This window comes from Haliotis rufescens, unplaced genomic scaffold (genome assembly GCF_023055435.1).
Source record: "Haliotis rufescens isolate VD_foot unplaced genomic scaffold, xgHalRufe1.0.p SCAF_55, whole genome shotgun sequence".
In the NCBI taxonomy this organism is placed as follows: domain Eukaryota; kingdom Metazoa; phylum Mollusca; class Gastropoda; order Lepetellida; family Haliotidae; genus Haliotis; species Haliotis rufescens.
In genome coordinates this window covers 2,527,487-2,544,754 of record NW_025964279.1, presented here as the reverse complement: position 1 = coordinate 2,544,754, position 17,268 = coordinate 2,527,487, and the positions used below count along the sequence as shown (strand labels likewise).

At 40.6% G+C, this 17,268-nt stretch overlaps 1 protein-coding gene and 1 long non-coding RNA gene across 6 annotated transcripts in view; one reads left to right on the top strand and one right to left on the bottom strand.

The window, feature by feature from the left end:
* Nucleotides 1–219: 219 nt before the first annotated feature.
* Nucleotides 220–17,268, top strand: part of LOC124144922 — a 30,827-nt gene continuing 13,778 nt past the window's right edge. The window contains exons 1-7 of one of the 5 annotated variants that reach the window (XM_048385169.1): nt 220–416; nt 6,413–6,470; nt 7,225–7,330; nt 7,718–7,855; nt 9,997–10,119; nt 12,230–12,329; nt 13,273–13,373. In XM_048385169.1, the coding sequence (XP_048241126.1) occupies nt 6,417–6,470; nt 7,225–7,330; nt 7,718–7,855; nt 9,997–10,119; nt 12,230–12,329; nt 13,273–13,373 (622 nt within the window). In that variant the 5' untranslated portion in view covers nt 220–416; nt 6,413–6,416. The remainder of the gene's footprint in view (nt 417–6,412; nt 6,471–7,224; nt 7,331–7,717; nt 7,856–9,996; nt 10,120–12,229; nt 12,330–13,272; nt 13,374–17,268) is intronic. The other 4 variants (XM_048385167.1, XM_048385166.1, XM_048385165.1 and 1 more) reach the window with 4 other exon arrangements.
* On the bottom strand, nt 2,773–3,414 carry LOC124144924. The gene is made up of 2 exons (XR_006862486.2): nt 3,261–3,414; nt 2,773–2,847 (listed from the first exon to the last, which is right to left on the bottom strand). It is a non-coding gene; the product is annotated as an uncharacterized LOC124144924 (long non-coding RNA).

Sequence of the window (17,268 nt, the reverse complement as noted above, 5' to 3'; positions counted from 1 at the left end):
CACTTTGATGCATAAATATATATTGTCATGCAACTCACTGTCGCAGTTGTAGTAGCATATCTATATAGTTATGCAAAACAGTAAGTGAAGCGCCCCCAAATCCTTGCATTAGTCTGTTCTATACTGATTTCTGAAAAAGCGCGTTTGTTTACAAACAAGAGAAAATATATGCAAATTAGCCTGTGGCAGTGGTGTTATGCTGAGTCACCACTGCGACGGAGTGTGGCCATCGCTGTGAACGGGCCATCGCTGTGAGGAGCTTGGGTCTGCCTCTTGCAAGGGAGGCGACTTTTCCCATTGCGAAAAGGCGACGATCAAGTGCGTGGGAGCAGGAAGTGTCAGCAGGTTGTCATACATCAAGTGATCAGAAGAAGATGGCTGTATTTTTAGGAATGGTTCCTTTCCAATGACAGCGGGTAAGGATGTGTGTCATGACAATGTTTCTTTTATCACTGGCATTGTCATACAACGTTGAACATTGTACATCATACATCATAACCTGGATCCCCTCACAAAATACTCAATATTGACAATAGACATGCGTAGTACTTCATCCTTGACATCGATCGGGTTTATGTGTCGCTTTCCAAAGTGGAATGGTTACATATTTCTGCAACGATATCTGCAACGCAGTACATCGTTGGTACAGAAGCAGCCGAAAAAATCAACTTTACCATTTATGCCAGTGATGGCCTTGCCTCCTAATACCATTTGACCTAAACTGACCATTACACATGGAAAGTAGGAAGGATTATATTATGTGAATTTTTTTATGCATTTTTGTGCTTGACATGATCAAATTGTGAGTACTTCAAGATTTGTAGAGAATCTCACCCGAGTGTCTTAAATTTTGATATCAAATATATCAACATGAGTTGATAAAAAGAGGAAAGCCTAAGAGGCATGGCAAGTTTTTCAACTTTTATCAATGAGTAGGTAGATATCGCTTGATCTCACCCAAGCGATATCTCCTGTAGGAACCAGTTTTGGATGACAAATGCAGATGTTCCTGTTTTCTTTTACAGAAGTATGTCATTAATTTTTGGGAAAATCATGGTATGGTCATCAGAGATGTGAAATGTTATTTATTTAGACTAGTTTATGCATCTATCATGTCTGTGTTTCAACTTTGAAAACTTATCATGTAATAGATCCTGGGTGCAACCTGGTTTTGTCCGGTGCATCAAGGTTTTCATGTATCTTGTCATAGATGAAATTAAGTTCCTTATATCAAGCCTTGTGTATCATAGTGCCATAGAGATAATAGGGATGTCGTGAACAGGTGTCCCACGGGTATCGTATCTGCAAAGTTTGCCGAAGGTGTACTGGTGAATCGTGACATCACTGATGGAGATTTCATTCACTGGATGTAGAGACTTGGATTAGAATGTCTTCTCAGCTCAGGTGGTTGGGCTTGCTGATGTGGTTGCGTGTCATTTTACTCTCACCTCTTAGGTGTTGCTCATTCTTGTAGTATTCTTCTCATTTACTGATCTGGACCCAAGTATTTACTGATCTCCCTCTTCTCATTGACTGACTCGGACCCAAGTATTTACTGATATCCATCTTCTCATTTACTGATTCAGACCCAGCATCTGCTGGTCACCGAGCTGGAATATTGCTGACTATTAGAGTACTTATTCGTCATAAATGTCAACCTTGATATAATGATGATGATGATCAGTTGGATAATCTAAATACCATAACCTTGATTATGTCTAGCATGGACCATGTGAGGAGTGTGCTTGAACTGGCTGTATCCGGGTCACCCCTCAGACACTACTGACTGCTATTTCCTACACTTGAACTCTCAGTAACATCTAGGTTGCCAGCATGGCTGGTAGTAGCGGAGACCACAGGAACATGATGTACCGTATTCGACGAAATAAGCGCCCAGGGCACTCTGAAAATTAGAAATAGGGGGCGCTTATTAGAATAATATTTTGAGTTGAAAGATCGAAAATTTCGTTGTTTATGCTAACAGCCTGAAATGTTTACATACGACATATATTTTTCAAGAATTTAATTGTCCATAATTAAGGGTGATATAACACATGCGTGCGTATTATAAGTCTTGTGTACATTGATCAATCGGAAGGGGTGCTGATTGGGATTGTTCACTAGCAAATATATTAGCAAATGTCGCTGTGGGCGCTTATTAGAGTGGAGCGCTTATTACGTCGAATACGGTAATTAATATCCTAAAACTCACAGACGAAGCCAACGGTCACCACTACTGCTAGTGCAGTATCATTATCATCAGCAGATGACCTGCTTAAGTGAAGGTGAAAATTTTCTTCAGTGACTTTTGCTTCTTGTTTGTCAATCAATGAATCTTTATTTCAAGTACTGAAAAGGCCATAGACCAAAAGTACATATTTACATACAGTAGCAATGGGTGCAGTAGGAATTACATATATCGTAACTAAATATCACATCTGCATGTATAATGCTGAGGAGCTGATGTTCATTGCATGGCAAATATACATTGCAAGAAATTTGTGACTGTTTCATTTTGAACATGTTGAAGTGACATGAGGATATAAAATTTGTCTATTCTAGGATTCAGATATAAATATGTATGTATGTATTTCAGCTGGGACAGGTAACTTGGGTTTGGTCGGGTTGGTCCTGAGTAGGACCCGGGTACCCATAGGACTACCCGGATGCATGGTTTGTCACTTGATATATATTATTTGTTTTTCTCTATAGTAGATAGATCTATAGGCATGATAGGCCCTATCGCCAATTCAGAAAACAAGCAAGACTGAAGACTGTAGTGAAAGTTTATATCAAAGTTCAGTTCATATTTCATAGCGTGTTGAAGTCTCACTTGTGACAGATTGACTGCAATAAATAAGAAAATATAGCATGACATAATGCTATTTTACATTGTGATACTATTACAACCTTATGTAACAAACTTCACCAATAAAGATATATTTTTACAAAGTCTACAACTTTGAAATTCTGGAGAACCGAAACATGTCAGTCAAGTCACATAACCAATATTTCAATAAATAAGCATTTACTGTTAAATAATAAGTTTGAAAAGCCCTCACAAAACAACCTGTTGCAAAATCTATTTTTAACACCTCGTGCAAAGCGAGCGAGTTTTGAATGCAGCCAACAGCTTCGAAAGCCTTGTGAAAATACAGACTAAATAACGTGACTGAATACTATAGAAAGTGCTGCTTATAAGTTAATAATACTGACACAAAATGCTTCCAAGCAAGGACTGCTAATAAAGTAATTCATACCGTTTGTAGACCATCTATTCTTCCAAAAGAATAACCCACATGGCAATGATGGCAGGCAGGCCAGCGACATACTTCCAAAATAAAACCTACCAGCAGTTATCCCCCTTTGTAACCACGAAAATTGCTACCCGCTAAAAAACAAACTTGACAATAAATCACTATTTGCACTAGGGTTAATCATAGCAATTCTCCGACAATCTATCGGGAACACATAAATACCAAATAATAATTTTATCATTTTGGCCGTAACATTATTTGATGACAAAAAATATCTAAAACTCTTGGTGACACCATAAGTCACTAATAAATATCCCATTTCTTTCTGACAATGCACCCATTCCTTCTGACTTTTATATGTTTGAATAAAGATAAAACTTCATACATTAATCTTCAGTGTATGCATGAGCGGATCATCTTACACGTGTATCTGAAAACATTTTGACAGGGCTAAGGTCAAACTTTTCCAAATCGGACAGTTTGTACCTATCTCTAAATATCTACAGCGGGTACCCGGGTAGGGTCGGGTAATAGGGTGGCGGGTACCCGGGTAGTAAATTTGGACCCGTCCCAGCCCTACTTTATATTCTTTTCTGATATTTGCATACAGTGGACAGACTAGCAAAAAATTGTATTCATCTTCTATTGCATGGCAAGTACAATATTTACGCAATCTGTTTTCCCTTGATATCCCTAAATGTCAACCTTTTTCTATTAGAATATCATGAGAGCTACATCTGAAACGGGATAGTGCTGTTCGGAATTTCTTAACATTTATATCCAAAAGATATTTTTCAGAAAGAATGAATGATTTAAAACACTTGTAACAGGTGTAATGCTTTAACTTATAGTGCAAACATCGTGAAGAGTGCCTCTTTTGAAAATACATATCTTTTAGTCTTCGTTTTAAATTATATACGAAACAACCTGGTTCTGTTACATGTTGCTCTCTCCAAATGTACTCATACCCGCAAGATTGGAGTATCTTTCTGACACCCGAGGCCCAGTTATTTTTACCTCTGCTATCATAAAGAATCATCATGTTATAGCATTTCTTTGGGAATCTGGTACTTGGCATTTTGAGCAATTTTATCCAATATTTTATTACTTTTATGTAACTAAATAGAAAACATAGGGTATATCCCAATTTCTTGTTTGTCATGATTGTCTTTCATAACATCTGAGGGGCAGTCGGGTAGCTGAGTGGTTAATGCGTTCGCTCATCACGCCGAAGACCCGGGATCGATTTCAGGGTACATTGTGTGAAGCCCATTTCTGGAATCCCCCGCTGTGATATTGCTGGCATATTGCTAAAAGTGGCGTAAAACCACACGCACTCACTCATAACATCTGACATACAGGGCTCGATTTAGCTATGTAAAGCATACGCCAGTGCAACATGTTATTCAAAAGAGCAACCAAATATTTATGTCAACATGCATCTGGTGCAAGTTAAATCCAGTTCCTTAAATCAAGCCCTGGACATTGATGAAGCAACAACATTACAGGTGCGAGCAACTTGGATGTTCTGCTGCCAGCGACTACTGCCAGTGTCACATAAATTAATCATTAGACCCAGTAAATACTTGGGTCCGAGTCAGTAAATGAGAAGACGGAGATCAGTAAATACTTGGGTCCGAGTCAGTCAATGAGAAGACGGAGATCAGTAAATACTTGGGTCCAGATCAGTAAATGAGAAGAATACTACAAGAATGAGCAACACCTAAGAGGTGAGAGTAAAATGACACGCAACCACATCAGCAAGCCCAACCACCTAAGCTGAGAAGACATTCTAATCCAAGTCTCTACATCCAGTGAATGAAATCTCCATCAGTGATGTCACGATTCACCAGTACACCTTCGGCAAACTTTGCAGATACGATACCCGTGGGACACCTGTTCACGACATCCCTATTATCTCTATGGCACTATGATACACAAGGCTTGATATAAGGAACTTAATTTCATCTATGACAAGATACATGAAAACCTTGATGCACCGGACAAAACCAGGTTGCACCCAGGATCTATTACATGATAAGTTTTCAAAGTTGAAACACAGACATGATAGATGCATAAACTAGTCTAAATAAATAACATTTCACATCTCTGATGACCATACCATGATTTTCCCAAAAATTAATGACATACTTCTGTAAAAGAAAACAGGAACATCTGCATTTGTCATCCAAAACTGGTTCCTACAGGAGATATCGCTTGGGTGAGATCAAGCGATATCTACCTACTCATTGATAAAAGTTGAAAAACTTGCCATGCCTCTTAGGCTTTCCTCTTTTTATCAACTCATGTTGATATATTTGATATCAAAATTTAAGACACTCGGGTGAGATTCTCTACAAATCTTGAAGTACTCACAATTTGATCATGTCAAGCACAAAAATGCATAAAAAAATTCACATAATATAATCCTTCCTACTTTCCATGTGTAATGGTCAGTTTAGGTCAAATGGTATTAGGAGGCAAGGCCATCACTGGCATAAATGGTAAAGTTGATTTTTTCGGCTGCTTCTGTACCAACGATGTACTGCGTTGCAGATATCGTTGCAGAAATACTAATCTGTAAGTAATCGAGTCTGGACCAGGCAATCCAATGCGTAAATACTCAATGAAGTTTTTTTAGCATGCGTACAACGGAGCAGATTTCCGAAACACAATTAAGAGCTAATTTACTTCCTTAGTCAAGCCTATATATTTAGAACAGTAATATACATCTAAAACATTATTTATGTATTTTTATTCTTAAAATGTTCACTAATATTGGGGAAAACCCAATATAGTGATGAATGAAATAATATTGGTTACCCAATGAAAAATGTAATAACCCAATTAAAAAAGAAATCCTAGAGTAAAAACTCAATTGCTCAAAAAGTTATCTGGAGCTCTGGTACGATACAGTACAATACAGTACAATACAGTACAATACAGTGCCTTACCGTACAGTACAATCCAATACAAATTAGTTACAAGAAATTGCATATTATCGGTTCCGGGAGAATTACATTTGGTAAATCCTGGCTGTTTGCCTACTCTCAATATTAATTTGTGAAGAACATTAAAGAAATCAACATTATTATGTTGATGTTTTGTACTTATGTCCGAGATAATCTTCAGTTTCAAAACTTGATTTGTTGCAGCAGGATGAGACTGCAGCCATTGATTGTTCTAGTCTTGTCCATCTTGATTCATAACCTGGTGAGTACAAGCTTTGTAGTTAACAAGGAGATAATCAACATAAGTAACATATATGAAATGTTTCTATTAACTGAGTCATGAATTTTAAACAGAAGGTGAAGTTGAAAACTCTGAATCCACCATATCCAAAGTCCAGGGCAGAATAGGTCTCCAGTAGCAAACAACACAGGAATCACTTGCTGTTTGTCAACTCTCAGATTTCTCCTGTGGGATTCCAGGGCAGAATAGGCCCCCACACCTCAGACTTCTCCTGTGGGATTCCAGGGCAGAATAGGTCCCCAGTAGCTGACAACACAGGAATCACTCGCTGTTTGTCAACTCTCTGGCTTGTCTCCTGTTTGATTCCAGGGCAGAATAGGTCCCCACACCTTAGACTTGTCTCCTGTGTGATTCCAGGGCAGAATAGGTCCCCAGACCTTAGACTTCTCCTGTGGGATTCCAGGTCCCCACACCTTAGACTTGTCTCCTGTTTGATTCCAGGGCAGAATAGGTCCCCACACCTCAGACTTCTCCTGTGGGATTCCAGGGCAGAATATTGACCTTTTCTGCTTGTCTTCCTGCCCCAAGTACCTCAAATGTGTTGTAGAGTCAGCTAGTTAGGAGAATGATCATGATGAGTGACCTTATGGATCATGAACCATTGCTCAAACTGTCAACCACTGGCTTGGCTAATCATAGGTTGTTGGACATAGCTGGAATATTACTGACTCAGGTATGAAATAATATCTGCTCTCACTCATTCTTTTCTCTGTAGCAGTGTAGGGGTGCTCCAACCTGCCCTCGGGGCCAGATACTGTACAACAAGGATTCCCGCCATCTATGCTGCGTGCCCATAGTCTCACCAAACTATTGTGGACAAAGTGAGTAAATGTGAAGTCTTCACTGTGTAGAGTTGTGTCCCTTGGTTGTGCCAGGATAAACTGATTGTCAACGACAACACCTGAGTTTGTAAGCTTATTCCAAGCATCTAAGACAGCCATCATAAAAACTTCCCAGGTTTGCACACCGACTGTGTCTGACAGAGCTGCTTGTAGGTGTAGGCTGTATTTGAAAGGGGATGTGGGGTAGCCTAGTGGATAAAATGTACGTTTGTCACACCATAAACGTCTGAGACCTGCATCACTTCGGGCTTTTCACCCACATTAAGCTGACACGCCGTGATAATCCAAATACTGTGCAAAGTGGTGTCAAACCCTTCTCACTCAAAATATTCCATATATGATCATATTTATTTTGATACATTTTAGACAAAAGGATACAAAGATGTACAGAAGATGGAGAGCCTGATGTCTGTGTGGACTGTGAAGATGGAAAGGTGAATTTTTCCAACTCTACCTCTGGAGTCGTAGAGGAACGCTGCTTCAAGCCGCTTGGGTGTACTGAAGGTAAGCATCAAGTGAACGTCACAATTTCATTAAAATCAGGGGTGGATGGTAACTAAGTGGTTAAAGTGTCCGCTCATCGCACCAGATGCTTGTGTTAAGTTTCCATGGTACAATATGTGAAGCCCATTTCTGGTGTCTTACATCTTGCTGATAGCGGCATCAAACCCAACTCACTCACTCACTCATCATAATTGTAACAGATCATTTGCCTCTGAGAGAGTACCTTTCAGCAGGAAGGTCTGACAAGTCCACCTGATTGGTTGTTTGAGATGTTTTGTGGGGGGATGCTGATGTTGCAGACATGATTTAGAGTTGCCTAAGGACGAGCAGTTAATATCAGTTGTATCATTTTATTAGAAACAGTCAAACCTTGTTGTGTCGAACTTAAAATTCTTGGTTGTCTCAAATTCACCTCCTGGTCCCTGCAAATTCCTTATGAGGGCTTGATTTAAAGAACTTGATTTAACTTGCACGAGGTTGCACCAAACAAAACCTAGTAGTTGCACCAAACAAAACCTAGTAGTTGCACCAAACAAAACCCAGTTGCAACAAACAAAACCTAGTTGCACCAAACAAAACCTAGTAGTTGCACCAAACAAAACCCAGTTGCAACAAACAAAACCTAGTAGTTACACAAAACAAAACCCAGTTGCACCAAACTAAACCTTGTTGCACCGGACAAAAAACTGGTTGCGTCCTGTACCCATAAATTTATCAAAGTTGAAACTTGCACATAAACTTGAAGTACCCACATTTTGACTGTGTCAAGTCCTCAAAAGCAAGACAAATTACACATTAAAAGGATGTGACTGTCTTAGTCTGGAAAATAAGCCTAGAGGTATTGAATGTGTTCTAAGCTCGATGTTGTGTGGACGTGTAAGGGTTAGACACAAATCTCGAAGGGGGCACGGGTGGCCCAGTTGTCAAAGGCGCTGTGCAGAAACCTATGATTGTGGGTTTGAATCCCGGTTCGCCCAGATTATGTTTCTAGGTTTGTCAGCACCATACCCATGCTCGTGGGTTTCACCGAAGTGGTAAACGTCTGAGACCTGCATCACATTGGGCATTCCTCACTCACTCACTCACTCACTCACTCACTCACTCACTCACTCACTCACTCACTCACTCACTCACAAATCTTGAAAAAAAGTGACGTGCACTTGTTGCATGTAGACATTAATTTTAGGAAGCATTTTACAAGTGATAGGTTGCACTGGTACATGTTTTGTATAGCTAATTCGAACCCTGCCTCTATACATATCATCATTCATACTCATATCTGATGAACTGGATTGGTCAAATTCCAGGTGGTCTTGAATTCAAACATACAAACACATTTTCACTTCCTATTGTCAGCTCACTTCACACACAATTGACTGACATCCCTGGATTGCTGCAATCACATCAAAGTCAGGATCAAAACATTATATGTAGCAATCTCTCAAACCCTGGTTTTCTGAAATTCACTTTGTTCATCATATTCATTGCCTCGAACCTATGATACCCCAAGCTTTTATCCATGTCCTTATTAGCTCTACACGCGGTATGACTGTACTGTAAAGGTTAAGAAATATCATGAATGAATTATGTATTTGAACATTCTCATTAACATGATTAAAATCAGATCGTAGTTCTCGCTACCGCTAAACAAAGATCTGAGGACATCCCATTAGGGGTCACGTCAGAACGACCTTTCATCCGACCAATCACAGCGTCGCTTACCAGATCATGAAATTTGACAGTCGGATTGTGATTTCTAATCATGCATCCTTGAAAACTGTTTACACGGGGTATTCCGAAAGATAGTTACAGGGTTAACGACTGAATCCATACAATCTAGACCATCTGTCAGCCATTCCAGAATGTTCTTTTGTTCAGGTTTCAAAATATGTTTCGAAGTGTAGTCGCCAATTTGAAATTAGTGCTGTAAAGCATGAGTAAGCTGCCTTTTGATTGGCTAATGTCGATTTCTTGTCAGCCATTCCATTGGTCGGTCAAAGTTTGCGCAAGGTCGATCTGACATGGCCCGTAATGGGATGTCCTCAGATCTTTGTTTAGCGGTAGCAAGAACTAAGATCTGATTTTAATGAGATTGGTATTTGAATGAACTCATTGAGCCGGTCTGTGATGTGATGTTTCAGAAGCGATACTGTCTGGCAATGGTCAGTGTCAGTGTGATAATTCAAGATGTTACTATGGAGACGACGAATACAGCTGTTTACCCCTCAAAGCCAAATGCCAGGAAAACACATACCACAATAATGGTGAGATACATGTTCCACTAGGATTGGGATGAGTCCAAATTTACTACCCAGGTACCTGACCCCCCATTACCTGACCCTACTCGACCCACCCGGGTACAAAATGTCTGATTGGGAATTGTTTTACCGGAGCCTGGCAAAAACTATTTAGACAGTAATATATCTTGTCTGATCATAGGTTTTCGGACATCATACGTTTTTTGATGGCCATGTTTGATATAAAGGCTATTGGACGCTCTTGCCTCCGGAAGATGAGGTAGAGGCAGATCCAGGAATGTTCATAGGCGGGTCCAGAGGGCCCAAATCCCCCTTTTGAAAACCAAATGTAGTATGTTGTTGACAATCCCTCCCCCATACACATTGAGAGAGGATTTTGATTTATCATCCAAAACTGGGTCCCACAGGAGATATCGCTGCTGAAGCTGATAGCACTACTTTTTACACTTAAGACAATGCTTATTACTGAAAAGTTGGAAGAATGATGTTGAATAATAAAATCTCACCCTATATTTGATATCAAAAGACGCTTGGGTGAGATTCTCTGTATTTTTGGACCCTTCCCTTTTATAAATGCTGTACCTGCCCTTGAGGCTCACAAAGGTTTAAAAGAGGGTATGTAAGTCCCTCATCATTCAAAGTATTGTTATGCATGTGTAGCGGCTATAAAATTTCCGAGTCCCGTGATGGGATTCGAACCACGGACCTTCTGATCAGAGGTCGGACGCCTTGTCCACATGACCAAAGAGGTTAACCCCGTCAGCAAGCTGACAAGGTAAGGATGTCATCTGTGGGATGACTCCACGCCCTGCTACATACTCCCCCGTCAACAGAAGGCACGTCCCGGGCCGCATAGTAGGGTACTGAGGCTTATTTTGCTCAAATTTAATATGAACGTGCTCAGCCCCACGTTGGGCGCCATTTTGTAGCCGGGCGTGTTGTTAGTTGGCTGACATTCAACTGCAGACAAGGACAACATATAATGAACATATAATGAACACAGAATGAAGTGATGGTGCTAATAGATGAACATGTATGTATATATGTATAGAATGAAGCTCAGGGGGTGTATGTAGCCGGGTGGTGGTGCTAACTCTGAATGAGTTATAGCCACATAAGTACCACCCACTTATAACCCCCCTTAGATTCATTCTATACATATATACATACATGTTCATCTATTATCACCATCACTTCATTCTGTGTTCATTATATGTTCATTATATGTTGTCCTTGTCTGCAGTTGAATGTCAGCCAACTAACACCACTCCCGGCTACACATGCCAGAATTTTAAAACGTAGGATTTTTGTCATTTTATTATAAGGCTTAACTGGTATACTATCGCCAGTGACTGAAGGGTTGATATAAATCCTGCCAGGGCCATGCAGGAAGCACAGGTACTGTAAGTCCCCATGGTCCCTGGTGTGGTGATCTCCCTTTAGTTACTGACGATCTCTAGCCCATTTTTATATTGTGTTGTTCCTTAATACTTAATGCTTTTAAATGTTCCGCAACTAGTTTTAAATCTTATCTGTGATATTCTAGTTCTCATACTGTCCTTCGATGACAGATTTTTATAAAGTTTAAATATATGTATATTCATGTATAACTTCTCGTCACGATATGGCTGATATATTGCCGATGTGACGTAAAGCATTAACTCACTCACTCACTCACAAAGGTTTAAGTTGTGTTGGGTGGCTAAAAATGTTAGCAATGAATTTTAAGCATCAGTTTTACAATTACAAGGTGTTTTGGTGTTTGTTGTCACATCATGGTCCTTTATCAAGCTTGTCCATCATTTTAATTGATACTTATCAAGTGCAGTCTGCACCATAATAAACTGTTTAACCTTATCTACATGTTGAGGGGAGAGCTGAGTAAAAGGAGTTGTCTCCCTTGTTCTGTGGATTCTATGACCATGAACCCTATGAATACTGCTTTTTTTTATTTTCAGATCTTATCAACAGGTTTAATATTAGTATCCAACCTTGACCAGATTTATGAATAATAATTAATAATGTATTAAAAACACATTTCAGTATTTTATTCCTAAATGGTTTGTTAAATTACAACAAAATAACTGTTTGTCTGATCCGAGTTGTTTGTTGCAAGGTGCCTGTGTTCCCTGTCCAGCAGACACCCATCGGCCAGGCATCGGGTGCGGGCCGTGTGTGCCTATGTCCTCACTCGCTGCCTCAGTCAACACCATCAGGTCGGTCCTCACTCACTCACTCACTCACCCACTCACTCAACCACTCACTCACTCACTCACGCACTCAACCACTCACTCACTCACTCACGCACTCACTCACTCACTCACTCACTCACTCACTCACTCAACCACTCAACCACTCACTCACTCACTCACTCACTCACTCACTCACCCACTCACTCACTCACTCACTCACTCAACCACTCACTCAACCACTCGCTCAACCGCTCAACCACTCAACCACTCAACCACTCACTCACTCACTCACTCACTCACTCACTCAACCACTCACTCAACCACTCGCTCAACCACTCAACCACTCACTCACTCACTCAACCACTCGCTCACTCAACCACTCAACCACTCAACCACTCGCTCACTCACTCACTCAACCACTCACTCAACCACTCACTCAACCACTCGCTCAACCACTCGCTCACTCGCTCACTCAACCACTCAACCACTCACTCACTCAACCACTCACACACCAACCCACACACCCACCCACTCACTCACCCACCAACTCACACACTCACTCACACACTCACTCACACACCAACCCACACACCCACCCACTCACTCACTCACTCACACACCAACCCACCCACACACCCAGCCACTCACTCACCCACACACTCACCCACACACTCACCCACACACTCACTCACTCACTCAGCCATACTCACTCACTCAACCACTCACCCACTCACTTACTCACTCCAGTCAGGGGATTGTCTGGTACAGACTCGATTATTTGCAGACCGCCGTCATGTAGCTGGAATATTGCTGAGTGCGGCGTTAAACAACAAACCAATTACGACATTCAAGGTAATTAGTGGTTGATTGTACATGCTTTGCTCTAATATTTCACACCACACCTATATCAATTACAGGTTGTATGTCTGCATCTCAGTAGTTTCTATAGCTTATATTGGTATAACAATTTCAGCGAAGCCATCCCTCACCTGAACACTACCAACTCCACCACCACTGTGCCAACTGCTGTGACAACGAAACGCATCAGGCTTGATTCTCTCGATAAAGGTGAGTGAGATAAGGTGAACATACCGCTAAAAGAAATACCAACCAGTAAGCTCTTGGCATCATAATTACGCTTTGGAGCCTAAAATTACACTGTTATGCTTGTCTTCCCCAGATTATGATTTTTGAAACTTTTTCACAAATTGTTTACATGTATTAAATATCATGACAATCAGATTTTTAGCGCACCAAGGGGTGGAACTTTCCAAATAAAAAAATAGTAAGGATATATTACTGGTTGAAGCCTCACCAACAAATAAAGCAATAGGTAGATGCTGTAAATTTAATAAAGAAGGGGTTAAAGCTGTTTTTACTTACATGTGTAAACATAAATAGTACACTTCGCATACCATTTTGCCGAAATTATTGTAAACATTATTATAATTATTGAATGAAATTTTGAATATAATTAAAATATATTGCAAACATTAGTCCAGATAAACAGTGAATTTTTTTAATTATTACCAGATATTATAATATTAGGATTAAATTGCGTACTTCAGTTCGGGTTGTTGACTGGTATTTCCGGTGTTACGTGATCGCGGTGATCAGCTGATAATGTTTTCTGAGATGGGGAAAAACATTGTGTCATTGGAAAACTTGAGTTTTTTGAAAATTTTAGGAGCCATGCTTTACCGCGTGCTATGACCGAGTTAGCGCTGTATTGAAGGGTGCAATAACGAATGAACACTGTTTTACAAGTGGTCACAGTTACAGGGATGTGAAATCTCCGCGGAAACGCGGAAAATCGCGTTTTTTAAAACAGTAGTCCTCGGAAAAAATCATCTTCCGCGTAAAAATTTAATCAAAAATTAAAAAAAAAACACTCTGAAAAAAATGATCGAAAACCGGACAACCATCGCGGATTGTCCTGTTTTCGATCAGAGCTTTCACCAGCATAGGTTTTCGGACATCATACGTTTTCTATCACGAATACTTGCACTATAACGTGGGGTGTGGCGTCACACAGAAATTATAAATACTCAGAGTCAGCTGATGGCTTGTGTTTCAGATAAAGTTGTCTTTTACTAGTTTTAGCCTGTAAGTGAATGAGATGTTTTACAGTTGTTCATGTGATTAGCGAGAAAACTATGAATGTTTCTTCAGCGTCCAAAACCCAATAACATGGGGATATATGTTGTATTAATGTCTTATGTTTGCAATTGAGTTTTGTTTTTTTTCATCAAAAGGTAAGTACAAGGTAAGTTTTTTCAATGTGCTTCAACATGGGGAAAGGGGTCAGACATTGCACGCTTGTGACAGTTGTCCTTGTGTCTGGGGGATGGGGGTTGAAGTTTATGGCAGTATTGCTCCCAGACCTGGCGGGTAGCCAGGTGTGCGAAAGCTATGCTCATTTTTTAAAAGTACTGATCTAACTTAGAAATTTTACTGCATCTGCCATCTTGTTTATTTGACTTTTGCCCATGACTTAATACATTTCTTGGTGTGAATGTTGTCCAAACTGCACAAAATTGCTTAAAATGCAATCAAATGTTTAAAAAACAGACCCCCCTAGACTTTTCCTCTTTTTTCGGGAAAACCTACTCACATTCCTGCAGTTAATAAATCACAATCAGGCAGGAAGAAATAATACAAAATGTCACCCAGAGGAATAACATTGTGGTGACATGCTAAGTGGGGATAATATCATAATACCAAAAATATAGGTGAAAACTATGAAGTCCTGGTTGATGTGCTAGAAAGGGAGTGGGGGTTATTGCTGCATAAATCACCTGTTCAGCCTCAGTAGTCAAATCGTGATAAGTTCCTGAAATGTAGGGCACTTGTTAGGGTATTTGTCAGCTTTGGGACCAAGTCTTGGTAACGCAGAAACTGAGATGGATCCGTACAAATTTTTCTCAGAGGAGTGAGGTTGTCGGAGACCCTGTACATGTTCACCCGTTAACTGTTGTTGCAATAATGCCACTGTCTGTTGTAAAGCTGCTAGTTGTGGTCGTAATTCTGCATTTTCACCTGTACTTGGCACGGACATATTGAAAGTAGTCCCAGGAAGTTGTCTGTCTGAATCCCTACGCTCAGGCTGTTGTGTGTCTGGAGTTCTAGCTTGATATCTTCTGGCCGAAATAGTGCCTCCATTGCCATCGTCAGCATCGGAAATATCAGCAATGATGTTGTTCCTTGAGGTCACAAGGTTTCCAATTCGATTTAAGTTTGAAGAAGTCTGTCTTGACAGGGTGTGGGTCTGAAGTCCCAAGTCCTGTAATTTTATTTCAGTTCCTCTGTCATCAAATTGGCAGGAATAGATTTATCTAACTGCTGTCTTAGGGTCAATGGTTCTCTCACATTAGATCTCGATCTGTACTCGTGAAGTGAAAACCTGTATCATGGTACTATCCACAGTTATGTTTCTTACCCCACTGATTACTCTAAAGCTTCAATTAGGGTTGTCATCTCTGCTCTATACAAAGATCTGAGGACATCCATTACATGTCACATCTGAACGACCTTTCAGGCGGCTATTCTTGTCGTAAGAGGCGATTAACGGGATCGGGTGGTCAGGCTCACTGACTTGGTTGATGCATATCATCGTATCCCAATTGCGTGGATTGATGCTCATGATAGCAATCACTGGACTGTCTGGTCCAGACTTGATAATTTACAGACCACCATCATATAGCTGGAATATTGCAGCGTTAAACGACAAACAAACAAAGAACGTCCTTTCATCCAACCAATCAGAACATTGCTTACCAGACCAGGAAAAGAATAGTCAGAATGTGTTTCCGAATTATGCAACCTTAAAAAGGTTTACACAGGTGTTCTGAACAACAGTTACGAGCATTACGACCAAATCCATCAAAATCATCGTCTAGCTGTCACTGCAATGGGATAAACATTTGAATAAAAGTACTGCCATTCAATCTCAGCCATCTATTAGACATTCCAAAATAGCCTTTGGTTCAGTTTTCAAATTTTGAATCGATAACTTTGTCAAAATATTTTTCAATGTGTAGTCGGGAATGGAAGTTGCTACTTTGAAACTTGTGCCATTTATTGCTCAAGAAAGCTGCTTTCTGATTGGCTAATGTTGATTCCTTGTTAGTCATTTCACTGGTCAGTCAAAGTTCGCGTAAGGTCATTCTGATGTGATCCAAAATCGGATGTCCTCAGATCTTTGTTTAGTGGTAGTGAGAACTAAGAACTGATTTATTGAGGTTGACATGTTGATATATCAAAACACCAAAACACCATTCCAGCTATGTCATGGTGGCTCGTAAATAGTCGATCCCCAGTACCCAATTCTTGTCTCCCTGTGGGGATCCTAGGACAGAATAGATCCCCAGTACCTCATGCTAGTCTCCCTGTGGAGATCCTAGGACAGAATAGATCCCCAGTACTTCATGCTAGTCTCCCTGTATAGATCATAGGACAGAATAGATCCCCAGTACCCCATGCTGGTCTCCCTGTGGGGATCCTAGGACAGAATAGATCCCCAGTACCCCATGCTGGTCTCCCTGTATAGATCCTAGGACAGAATAGATCCCCAGTACCCCATGCTTGTCTCCCTGTGGAGATCCTAGGACAGAATATATCCCCAGTACTCCATGCTGGTCTCCCTGTGGGGATCCTAGGACAGAATAGATCCTCAGTACCCCATGCTAGTCTCCCTAGGGCAGAATAGATCCCCAGTACTTCATGCTAGTCTCCCTGTGGAGATCCTAGGACAGAATAGATCCCAAGTACTCCATGCTGGTCTCCCTGTGGGGATCCTAGGACAGAATATATCCCCAGTACCCCATGCTAGTCTCCCTAGGGCAAAATAGATCCCCAGTACTTCATGCTAGTCTCACTGTGGAGATCCTAGGACAGAATAGATCCCCAGTACCCCATGCTGGTCTCCCTGTGGGGATCCTAGGACAGAATATATCCCCAGTAC